The 13,024-nt window shown below is 48.8% G+C and overlaps 1 protein-coding gene across 1 annotated transcript in view; it reads right to left on the bottom strand.

Moving 5' to 3' along the window:
- The window catches only part of PRKCSH (PRKCSH beta subunit of glucosidase II), a 94,576-nt gene that overhangs the window by 68,442 nt on the left and 13,110 nt on the right, over window positions 1-13,024 (bottom strand). Inside the window, exons 7-11 of the mRNA XM_078605412.1 lie at window positions 11,550-11,634; window positions 9,548-9,626; window positions 6,165-6,251; window positions 3,615-3,836; window positions 2,069-2,159 (exon numbers count right to left, since the gene is read on the bottom strand). Of these exons, the coding sequence (XP_078461538.1) occupies window positions 2,069-2,159; window positions 3,615-3,836; window positions 6,165-6,251; window positions 9,548-9,626; window positions 11,550-11,634 (564 nt within the window). The remainder of the gene's footprint in view (window positions 1-2,068; window positions 2,160-3,614; window positions 3,837-6,164; window positions 6,252-9,547; window positions 9,627-11,549; window positions 11,635-13,024) is intronic.

The following is a 13,024-nucleotide window of genomic DNA, read 5'->3' as shown; positions in this document are numbered from 1 at the left end:
TTGGTCTCTTCTCAACACGTGCCAAAAACCATGTCACGTCTCGCCTCCCCCCTTACCTTCGAAAAAATTATTAACCCCCGTTGAGGCTCTAACTTATTAATTCCTCCTCCTTGCTTTCAATTTGGCGCCAAGGTGCTGAGATGTTAACTCCCTCGCCGGGTATACAGGGGGTCGTAGGTTTGATCCCAACCCTGACGCCTGCCGTATATTTGGAGTGTGCTTGTCTCTATCTCCCCGTGGTCATGTGGATTTTTCTCCGTGTCCTCCGGATTTTCCCTCCACATTTAGAATCAACATCACGCGTTTATAGAGTATTTTGGCTGCTATACATTTCCACAAGAGCCACTTCGTTGAGCTATCATTTGTGGTCAGGTCGCATTTGGAAAAGAGCTACGTAGCTCAGTGGGACTTACCTGGTAAAATTAAAATAGTTTAGTTTACATTTCCAACAATCCACCTTTTTATTGTAATCTGTCCTTTCAAGCACTTGTATTGGTAGATGGCCCACTGATGTGCGACGATCCTCTTACCATCATCTCAACAGGTGATGGACTCCTGTCAAAGTGACGGCTTTCCCAATCGACATGCAGATGGTTAGAAAAAGCAACGTTGCTTTATCCATAGTTTCTCCCTGTTATGTACGTGGGGTATCTATCGGCCAGTTTGCCAAATGTAATGTTACACTCAAGTAATCAAGCACTTTTTTTGTCTGTTTTATTTGTTGCCCTTCCGCCGCACCTCCGATTAGCAGGTATGTATGGTGCGAAAGACGTTCAACGCACATACATTCAATGTGGAGACTGAATCGCGCAAACTAATCGTTGTGTGCGAGACACTCCCCCTGCAGGTGTACCAGGTGCCTCGTGTCAGTCAGTACAGCAAGTAAGCTATCAGCCCATGTGTAGAGATTTGCACACAAAACAAATCCTAAGAGCATGGGCACCCTTCAGGTACTGCACTTCCTCCCAAGCGGGTAAACAGGAACCTCCCGGAAACATCCTCAAGACACAACTGAGGCTTTCGAGAATAAACAAAAAAAATCAGTAATTACTCATTGCTCACAATACCTGCTAGCCCTTACTTTATATTCTATCAACTGACCTGAGCTCTCCTCCTTCGGCTCCACGAGACGTGGCAGCGCACGGAAAGGCGCCGGCACAACCCAACAGGAGGCAAACGGCTGGGCCGTGTGTCCCAGGATGTCGGACCAAACAGCCGAAATTTAATCAATAATAAAAATATGACTCGCAGAAACAATCTGACTACGGTGCACTTCTGAGGCTACACTCTCAGGTGGTGCATCCGAAGTCCTCGCATTTGCGGGCATTCTCTGTAAAGGGCTTCCCCCTGCTGTCCAAAGCGAGCATCAGCACATCGCGCATTAGCAAACACCCACCCACTGTGTACCGAGTGGTGGGTGGCTGAAGGTCAGACGAGTGTTACTTGCGTTATCCCCATTAGAAGGGCTGCCCGCTTGTACAAAGAGCATAATATGTCAATCGACTATGGGATAAAGGTCTTCCCAAGCCACGTAAGTCACGGAGCATGCTCGATCATACTTCACCACACTGGTCAGCGTGGGTTGCTGATGGGGGGGGGAGGCCCAGGACCGAATAGGATATCACACACCACTGATATTAGCCATGGACTGCAATCGAACCCGGGTAACCTGGGTTCGTAGTGCTGTACACCAACCCCTGCACCCAAGGTTCAACCAGAAATAAACTAAATAGCTTCACACATAAAACGCACTCTGGGGCAAGCCAGCAGTATTTGTTTAACGGTACACACACTGCTGGAAAGACTAAAGTGACAGACCTAAACCTTATTACATTTCAACCTTGTTATCACCTTAGCATTCAAACTTCCAACAATTCCCTTGCCTGCCAAAACTATTCCCGACCAAGTCAATGATCCGCCGTTCACTCGATCCAAAAGTTCAACACCACTTCCCCCGAAAGGAGGAGTGCTCCTGCGCATGGCACCACGCAAAAAAAAAAAGTCATCTAACAACAAAGCCCGCGGGCCAACAGAAGCCCCACTCTCCCCCCCTGCCCCCCACCCGTACCGTCAATGAGTGCCTGTGTGTCCGGATCGAACGCAGGCATCCTGTCTTCATCGTCCAGCGTGTCCTGCTTGTCTCCCTGAGCGTCTCGCTCCTGTGGGGTGTGAGAAAGGGCAGCACGGTCAGGAGGAGAGAGTCTGCGTCCACAGCACCCACCGTTTACTTGTGTTCATGAAAAGAAGGCCGAGAAGCATCGTCAGCGAAGGACCGCTGTGCCAAACGTGTGACCTCTTGCGAAAGCATTCGCATGAACTTCTCTTGATGCCATAAACGGTGTCTCGAGTGATTGGATTGATCCACGTATCATGGGGGCGACCGTGATACGTAGGTCTACGCATTCGTTCCTCTTCAACAGATACCAAATGCATAAGCCCAGATCATTTTTAACAGGGCGTAACGGTGGCGAGATGTCATCTCCCTCGCCTGGTATGCAGGAGATAGTGGGTTCGATCACAACTCTGACACCTGTATATTTGGAGTGTGCATGCTCTCCCCGTGGTCGTGTGGATTTTTCTCCAGGTCCCCCAGTTTTTCCCTCCACATTTGATAATCAACATGTGGTTAGAGTATTTGGCTGCAATAAATTCCACTTGATAAGCCACTTCATTGAGCTATCATGTTGTGGCCCGGTCACTTCTGAAAAAGAGCTAATAGCTCAGTGGGCTTTACCGGGTAAAAAAAAATAGTTTAATGAGTAAACCTCCCCCACAATTCCCACACTTCTGCTCTACTTTCCCATTTCCAAACTACACTGTCTCCCTGTCGACTTTAGCTGTCTGTTTAAATTTCTCACTCTAGTCTATAAATCCCCCCAAGGTCTTGCCCCACCCTATCTCACTTATCTCAAATCTTACTCTGTCCCATCCCGTCCTCTATACGCCCAGTAGTCTCCACTGTCCCCCTCTATGCCTCCCTCGCCCTGTGCCCAGTCCCTCCACTCTCGTTCCTCTTCCCTTCTTGCTCCCCTCCACTGGAAACAACTCCCACTGCACCGCATCAAACAATCATCTCCACGATAACCTGCAGCTTCCCCTCCTCCTTCCTTAAAACAACCACCATCTCTTCTACTGAGCCCATTCTGCCACTGCTACTCCCTGCCCTCACCCCCCAGCTACAACCAGGCCTACCCCAACCCCTATCACTACCCCAACCCCTAGCACTACCACTATCACTAGCCCCATCACTACCACTATCACAACCACAATAAACATAACTACCCCAACCCCTATCACAACCCCTATCACTAACTTTAACCCCTATCACTAACCCCAACCATTACCCCAACCCCTATCACTACCCCGATAACTAACCCACACCCATACCACTACCCCAACCACTACCCCTATCACTAACCCCAACCCACAACGCCTGGGTGTCCCGTGACCACGTTCCCTCCTGCCAGCGAGCCTTTCCACACTTCACGCAACAGCCTCAAGGTAGTGCACCCAGTCTGGCACAAGCGCCGACGCGGTGACGTCACCGCACCACACCCGGCGGCGGACACTGCGGACACTGCTGCTGCTGTTGTTGTTGCGAGCGGTCAACTCGCCTTGAGGTCGTCCTCCACGTGGTGCGCGTCGTCCTCGTCGGTCTCGTCGCCGGCCTCATCGTCCACCCCGTCATCCACCTCGTCGTCCACGTCGTCGTCCACGTCCTCCCTGGGTTCGTCGTCCACCTCGTCGTAGCGGAGGTCCGGGAAGGGCTCGGCGCCTTCCTCGGGCGTCGCGGGCTCCGCGGGAGGCGGCGGAGGCGGCGACTCGCCCACGTCGCCCTGAGGTCAAGCGAGATCGCAGGACGGACGGCGTCAATCTTCCACACGCAGACACTGATGAATTTGCCGATAGCACATTAATATATAGAGGACTGCAGATCTTGGAGAAGAATTTTGTGCCAACTCACTGCCTGGCTGCCGACTTTCCCGCTTGTTCGTCGCGCCCCCAAGTCGTTCTCTCTCTTCCAGAGCGAACGAATACCGGCGTATCTCGCTTCGTGAGCGTTTTTTCCTCGGAGAATTCGCCATCATGAAAAATTCGAATTTAGACCAAATTTGGTCACAAAACGAGCAAATGCTTGCGTAACGAGCGGAGACCGATCTATCAAACACGTTCCGTGGTGGCAGGGGGTGCACTGCAGCATGCGGCTGTTTACCAGCTGGGAGGCCTCGTGGTGGCACTAATGGGGGGGCGGGATAGGTAGGGTGGAGCGCTGGGTGGGGGAGGTGGAGGCGCTAATTAAATGCAGACGCCGAGGGCAGGTTACTGCAAGCACTGTGGTTATTCATGTGTGGCAAGTGTTACATTTGATGTTTTATGACTCTATTTTCAAATTCTAAGTTGTATTTCTCACGTAAAAAAAAAAATGTTGTTCAAAAGTGGAACATTTTGGAGCTGGAAGGCAACTCAGCTTTTAGCGTGGGGGGTCAATGGGAAAACGACGATCGTTTCACGAGTTTTTGCTGCACGAGACAGTTTTGGCGGAACGTATCTCGCTCGTTAAGCCAGACACGGCCTGCACTAAATGTTCATCCTGCACCAACTATTATCATCCGTGTCCCAAGGCTTTAATACCTGCCTGGGAGAAACCTCAGTCTCGTTCCTCCAACGCTGCTTCGCTCACAGCAAACGTCCTCTTATCGTCTCAAAGAGATGGATTATTTTTTATTTGTGTAAAGATGTAACAAGAAAAACCTAAACAGCTCTCAATTTGCAGTTACCTACCAAGTTGTGCTGAACGAGCCGAGGCCACGGCCCACTCTGTACAAAACTCGTACGGGACTCAATGAACAAAACTATGAAATACTATACACATTCACCACAAGAAGGTGGGATAGGACATGTCATTCACTCCCCGTGTGCAACTCAGAATATGTATTCATGTCCAGTAGGGGCAAATCATAACGTTACAACAACAAATACACAAACAATTATAGGAGTGCTAAGTATAAGATATGTAAGCAAATCGCTTTAAAAAATAGAAAACTAAAACTCAACTCTTTTTAGATTACCAGATAGAGCCCACTGAGCTTATAGCTTCTTTATCAGAAGCGACGTGGCCACAAGCGTGCGGTCACGGTTGGAATGAATTGCCCGTGATGCTGGGGGGAGATCCCGAGATGAATGGGACCGATCAGCGCCAATGCGTCTTGCTTTCTCAAGCGAGCGGTACGGGCGAGTTGGCGCTCATTTCCAGCGGCAAAAATGTCAGACTCAAAAACCATCCTTTGCTCCTCTCCGCCCTAAGACGGACTGCCGCCCAATGGACAGCGGTCACAATCAGATGCTTATATATATCCAGAATTGTAATTGAATGTCATGCTTCGCTTCCAAGATTGGTTATCTATTACAAGCGATGACAGCAGAACCAGGGATTAGTCACATGCTGCAACTGCATTGATTGGAACCCAGAATCTCAACGGGGCCAGCTCTCAGCCACCCGGCCACCGAAACGATGAAGCGTTTGATTCTCAGAGCTGGAATTGATCCAAATTAAGTCCAAGAAGGTCGAGGGAAGACAGCAAATTGAGTCCATAGGCAATTTGATAAAGCTGACGCAACTGGGACTATCATGAACAGGGCTAAATAGAAGACCATGAACGGAGACGTCTTTGAGAAGGGATATGGCACAGAGAGGGAGAGAGAAGAGTGAAAATACGTTTTAACGCAAGAGGTTTTTTGAGTTAGCTCACGTAAACATAAATGTGTCGTTAAAGCCGCCACCACCCGACACAATTGGTGACCCGTTCAGCACACCTGTTTGTTGGAGAGTTTAACGACACATTAATTTTAATGCGATCTAACCCAAAAAAGACCTTTATCATGGATTATATTAGCCGTGAAAGCCTACGTGCTAAACTACATTTTATGTGCTGGTCACCTGGCTGAGACCATAAACCCACGAGAGTGGTTCAGAGGTCAGAGTGCAAACCCATGAGCCACCCAGACACTCCGCAACGAAAACAATGCCTTTAAATAGTGTCGATGGGAAGAGGGACCCAGGAGCCACCCAGACACTCCGCAACGAAAACAATGCCTTTAAATAGTGTCGATGGGAAGAGGGACCCAGGCAAACGGGGGCCAGGTCGAGCGAGTCGATCCTTCACCTCCAGTCTCAGCTTCTCCTTGATGCCGTCCCACACCGACTCCTCGAATCCTTGCAGGTCCACCGTCTCAGCTCCTCCCAGAAAAGTCTGCAAGCCAGTCAATTAATTACAATTAATAATAATAATAACATGATGATGTTTAAACACGTATAGATAATCTTTTTTAACAATTCAGTAACCTATTTTGAGCTCTATTTCAGCAAAAATGCATCATGAATGGGACCTGACCCTTGTATTCAAGTGCTATGTTTTCACTGATTTTGCCACTAGATGGCAGATGTATCATGTGGTCAAAGATGGTGAAACCCTCGCACAACTGCACATTAGTAATGAATGATTGTATGTCTGTTGAACTTGTTTTGCACCATCCGTAGCCAACCATGCCAATGAAGCGACGTGTTTAAAAAAAAATTCTCCTCTGAGTAAAAGACACGTGCAATCTACCGAAATACGAAGCTGAGATACAGCGGCATTTGTACAAATCTGGGCGATGTTTACAAATGGGTGGAGCTGCTTGCAACGAGGTGAAGTGCATGTTTGTAATCTAAAGCTGCAGCTCTGTCGATCCATTGCTGGATGACAACCCCTGCATGTCTGTTCTTAAATAACTGACCAATGAGACGATGGCATCCATATGTGCAAAGTATTAAACTAAACTCTTTATTTTACCAGGTAAGGCCCACTGCACTATATAGCTCGTTTTCCGAAGTCACCTGGCCACAAATGATAGCTCAACGAAGTGGCTTATATCATGTCGAAATTCATAGCAGCCAAATAAGCTAAACGTATATTTCTAAATGTGGAGGGGAAAACTGGAGGACCCGGAGAAAAAATCCACACAACCACGGGGAGAACATGCAAACTCCAAATATACAGGCGTCAGGGTTGGGATTGAACCCACAACCTCCTGCACACCAGGCAAGGGAGTTAACATCTCGCCACCGTGGCACCCAAGATGTAGCCACGACTCAGGTCCGCCAACAGAGATGAATGCCACTCCCGAAGTGCATTGTGTTCTCAACGAGCTCACGCTACGCAGGACAAAAAGACGATTGGCTCCATAAAAAAAAGGCCCATTTATTTTACACTGTAATGTTTTGTGCGGGGGTTCGTTGCTGGGCAAATTTTACTTTCTACACTCGAGAAGCTTGATTAATATCTCGTTCTTATCTGGCATTCATTACGTGGCAGCGAAACAACGAGCCTGGACTCGCTCCTTCCACTAGTTTTCTCTGGCCATGGTCACTGTTGCCTCGAGGCCTACATTTTTATCTATTTTTAAAGTCCTCTTTTATAACTCAGTGAATACACCTTTTGCTTTAAATCATCACAACTGGCTGAAATCTGAATTCAATTCCACAGGAGTGCTGGCTAACGCTACGTTAAACAAATTATTTAGTGGTGGTGCGGCAGCAATGGCAGTGCACAAACAAAATTATCAACAACAAAAAAACCTCAATCTTTAAAAACACTGCCTTAAAATGAAAATATATTATATTGTTCTGTGAAGGGCCATTTCCCAAAATGACATCTCGTATATATTTTTTTATTTTAAGGCAGTGTTATTGACGAATGTGTTGAGTGTTTTGTGTGTATGGTATTAGTCCCCCACCCACAATATGCCCAGTAACCTAACCCCCTCTCAATCTCAAAAAAAATATCGGCTCTGGCCTTGCGCACGGTGCGCAGAACGCACAGCGGATGCCTCTCCATCGATCATCGAGCAACACTTGACAGCGCTCAGCAAGACTGCTACAACCCAGCACATTGGGGTGACGGTTCGGGAAGGGACCTTATCATCCAGCAGTGGATCGATCAAGGATTTCGACGATGATGATGATGGCTCAGCGAAAGAAACGTCGGGTGGGGCGAGGCAGCGCAAGCCAAACACGCGCCCCGCACGCGTCTGCCATCAAAAGAGTGGCGACCCCTTCCACTGCCCCGGCGACCGTGCGCCCCGTCAAGGCCGCACAATGGGCACAAAGCTCGGTCTGGGGGTCACGGCACTTTGCGCACATGCATAAGCTGTGCGGGCGCACGCCCAAGCGCTCCGCAAGGAACGTAAATAAGCAGGTCGGGCAACGTAGATATAAATAGTATGGTGGATAATAAAGGAACGACATTGTGTCTGAATTTGAAAAGGCACTTCAGATACCTCTGCCTGAGACGACCGACACCGCCACCAGAGATGAACCGGTGGTCTTTTTTTTTTCATTTTCTTTACGAGAACAACATACGTTCAGGGCCGGGCGCTCACGCCGGTGAGCGTGAAAAGACGACGACGGTAGCGTCACGCCCGCGCGACGCTGAAAGGCGAGCGTGCTCGCCACACAAGTCAGGTATTTTCTCTTTTTTGTTTAAGTAGAGCCAAAATCCGAATCGTATTCCAGTCGAGGGGCGGTGCTGCAAGCGACGTCACAGCTCGCACATATACGAGTTTAAAGATAACCAATATTTAGCTTCATTGCAACACTTTACCGTATAATCCTACTAGTTTGTATTTTTGTATCGTCTCCCCATGGATGAATGGATTGCAAAATAAATAAATAAATCACTCAACTTAATTCCCCTTTAAAAAAGCCTACTTTCCAGACAGTCAGATCTTGTGGGTTATCGAGTTTTTACCAGTACAACTCACAACTGTGCTATCAGCATTGTCAGCAGACTAACCAGGTGTCCATACGGACGCCCCTCACTGTTGTTGCAACAGAACTTCACTTAGTGCCAAACGGGTCCTGGCAAAAGTCACTGCAACTGGCTTCTTTATCCACACGAGATGTGTGGTTTCATGTCATGCAAATGGTGCTCATCAAATTGCGATGATGCTCAAATAGTTCATAAGGTTTTTTTACTGGTAATGCACATGCATAATGTATATACACAATGTGCATTATGTATGTGAATTAACTGTGAATAACCCAACTAATGCTAGATATCCATTGTAATTTATGTGACTCCATTAACCCCCCCCCCCCCCACCTCTGGTCCTCACACCTGATTGGCTCAGAGTAACGACATCACATTCACCCCTCCTCTGTCGAAGGCCGGAACAGGAGGAGGATTTCTCCATAATTCTGGTTGTCGCCTGATGAGGCTGGTTATAATTGGTGGCGAAACGTCGTAGTTGAATTGTAAATGCTGTGGGCTTAATCTCCAACATACCGGTGTGCTGTACTAGTAACTAATTTACATGTTTTGTTTACGTAACAAACCTTACTAATTGGCTGTGTCGTGTGGTGGCGGGTTTAACGACAGATGTATATGTACGTGATCTGACCCAAGAAAAACCTCTATTATGGACCCTATAGTCAACCGACTTAAGGAAGTCGGCCGCCGATAAAGATGGGATCACGATTGCGTTAGCTCTCTCAACCAAAGCATACCTGCACCTCAACCTCTGTGACCTCCCCGTCTTCATCTGCATCCAGCTCTTTGTGGGCCTGCAACTCCTGCACGGACACGCTGGAACACACGGACCACACCCGCAACCAATGCACCCGCCATTCGCCACCGAGAGACAGTGACGTCAACGCAGACAGATGACAAAGAGGAAAGCAGGGATCAGAGAACTCATGCCGATTATATATGTCGTATTGACTATTCACCGCTTTCCCGTCCGATGACGAGCGTGTACGTCGTAAATTTTTCTTCACGTCATAAATTTTTCTTCCGATTCCATTCAAAACTTAAAGCGTAACTGAAAGAAAATGTAAAATAAAATAACTTGATCGGTACCGAGGCTCCCACAAGGCCATGCGAGAGGGAGTGTGGCACAGTTTGGTGCCAGCTATCATAGAGTGCAGTCGTGTCACTATGGTTCTCTGCGGTGAGTACAATGTCTTTAAAAACAATGGCACTACGGCTCTCTAAATAGAATTAACGCAGAGCTGCTTGTGCCTTCCGAGATTCAGAGGTGACCGGGATCCACTCTGCTACTTACAGACGTATCGGAACGGGTAAAGAAGGCCGAGCGAGCTTGGGCAGAATGATGGCCGATGGACGAGACCAGAGATGGATTGGCAGTCAAAGAGAGGGAACACGCCCACGGTGACGACTACCGTTGATAAGTAGTAATCAGACTGGCACACGTGCAGAACCAATATGAATTAAGGCATTGTAAGAGCCGTGAGAGATGGCAACACACACGAGGATATATTTTCATCCAGAATTGGATTGCTCGTGGCTATTTATGATCTTCGTGCCACCGATGTTCATGCAGAGCAACAACTATACATTGAGGTGGCGGAGCCAGATAATTACGTCAGGAGCAGCCGAGTGTATCGCTGTGCAGTTGCCTCCTTCATATTCGTGAATCGGGCACTGAGTTGTCATATGCTCCAAGGTCTGTTCTAGGTGATCAGTCACAGCACAACGGATTTTCCATTTGCGTATCAAGTATCCGGATCCGCTGCATGCTGTAAGGGGATGTGTAGCGGCTAGCACGCTTCGCTACAAACCCAGTGACCCGAGTTCAATTCTAACTCACGACCAACACCAGTGACGATTATCTGAACCAGTCCTGGGCCTCCCCTAGGTCGACTCAGTCTCAGATGAGTACCTGGTGCGGTGTGTAAAAACATCGCCACTGGGGAAACGACGGTGGTGAGGTGTTGTGCTGGCCATCTACCCCCTCGTGGACCAGGCAGCGACGTTGCCAGGAGATGGCCGTATATTACACGGGTGATGAACCCATCTGTGAGGAATGGTGCCTTTCATCCCTGGGCCAATGACCGGGCCAAGGTGTCAGAGACGAGAGGGTGATGATGAAAGGGGGAGGCAACAGAGCAAGGAGCAATCGGAAGTGAGCTGCACGGAGCAGCGTCTGTTTTCACAGAGGGGGGGGGGGGAGAGGGGAGGGATTCAGCGTGGGGGTGACCACATAGAATCTACGTGATTTTGAGAAATGTTAAAAGCTCATATTATTTTTATGCAAACGAGGTCCATAATTACGTTTAACCAGATAATTTGTCTTATCGGCTCCCAGTGTTGCTTGTGTATCCCTACCATTTAAAATAACATCCTGGATAAAAACATCCCCATTGCAAAACCCTAACGGATAGGACTGTGCCATTGGGGAGGTGTGTGTGTGTGTGTGCGGGGGAGTGGAGGTGGGTGGGGGGTGGTGGCTGTTGAACCTCAATGGCCTTCCCACTATATTGCACAAACCGGTGAGTGGCGAGGGTCAGGTGAGTTTTCGAGCGGTGAGCGGTGTAACGCGAGTGGCCAATGACGATGGTGGGTTGTGAGTGTCACATCAACTCCGTCCATAGGACAGACTGCCCACGAGTAGCACACCATGCGAAATGAACTTGCGCGCTGTCGAAAAAGACTACGACAAATGCACAGCACTTGTTGAAACTCAAAACAAAACGCAATGGTACTCACAACCCATCCGAGTTTTCGTCCAGTTTGGAGAACGCTGCTCCCGCCTTCTCCTTCTCCACCTCCTTGCGTCGGGATTCCTTCATCTCTGCAAACAAAACGCACAACACACGTACACGCGCACACACAACATTCAAATACACTTGATCGCAGCTGCAAACCACAAGCATCGATCCGATGACAAAAAAAACAGCCGGGTAACCGCGATCGCTTAAGTTAGCATAGTAGACGAGAATCAAGTCCACGAAAAAACTCTCAATGAAAATCAGAAAATTATGACAGCATGAATAAAAATGTGTCATTTATTCTTTAAATGTTATCCACAATCACCACCACCCTGGCCATAATCATTGCCGTCATTGCTGTTGTCACTGCGACCATCATCGTAGGTGTCAGTCATCACCGCCACCACCATCATCATCATCATGGTTGTCGTCAAAGTCATCAGTGCTGGGTGTAAACGCTAAAGGTTGTGAGTCTGAACACTGCCTTCAAAGCAAACGCGGTTGGTTAAAACATATCAATCACACGACACAAAGGGGCACGCGCGTTCCATGTTTACTTGCGCACGTGCGCGTTTATAAACGTACACACGTGGAAGCACAGCAGCCAAGGTACAAGAAATAAAGAAACAAAGATCCCCAGCATAGCCTTAAACAGACTGTTGGGGCAAGTGATGTTAGCGAGCACCTACGTAGCCCAACACGGCGCACGAGGGGATGGGTGGCCAGCACCCAGTGCTGATGTTTACACACAGCACCAGGTACTCATTTGAGGCCGAGATGACATAGGGGAGGCCCAGGACAGGTTTAGATATGCGTCACTGATGTTGGCCGTGAGCGCGAATCGAACCCGAATTCTATTCGCGCCGGGTTCGTAGCGCAGTACGCTAACCACTGCGCCACCGTCCCCCACTCCCCAACCGTCCACACGCACGCACGAGCACAATGGGCGATCGTCGGGCCATCCGCGAGGTGGCCGTGTGGTCGACGGCTCGGTTGGGTGCACGGGTTAAACGAGCGTCACTGAGTGACGGCCCCCCCCGGCTTGTCTCGCTTTTCTTTATCTTCACCCTGGAACCGTCCAGCCCCGGGGGCCAGCTGACGGCTCGCACAGAAATCACAGTTTATTTAGGCGTTATTGGCGGCGTAATGACCGACGGTCGGGCAAAGAACACAAACAAATTGCGGCGGGATCGCGTTTCGATGCGGTCCTTGCGCAAATAAATCAATTTTTTCTTTTCGTCCGTTTATTTCTTGTTATTCTTTTTAAATATATATTTATATTTTTCCATCGTGGCAGCGGCCTCCTGCTGCGCTTTGGTTCACGAGCAGAGCACGCGTCGTTTGAGTGCCACAAAAGAGCGGGAAGGCAGCAGCCTCCGGAGTGATTTAGAACCTCCGCTTGGTACCGCGGCGAGAGAAAAATCAGCAACACCCTTTGCCTTTTGAGTACGCCTCTGAATTTAGATTTTTATT

This window comes from Lampetra planeri, chromosome 24, assembly GCF_965212315.1.
Source record: "Lampetra planeri chromosome 24, kcLamPlan1.2.h2, whole genome shotgun sequence".
Lineage (NCBI taxonomy): Eukaryota > Metazoa > Chordata > Hyperoartia > Petromyzontiformes > Petromyzontidae > Lampetra > Lampetra planeri.
This window is presented reverse-complemented; position numbering and strand designations above follow the sequence as displayed.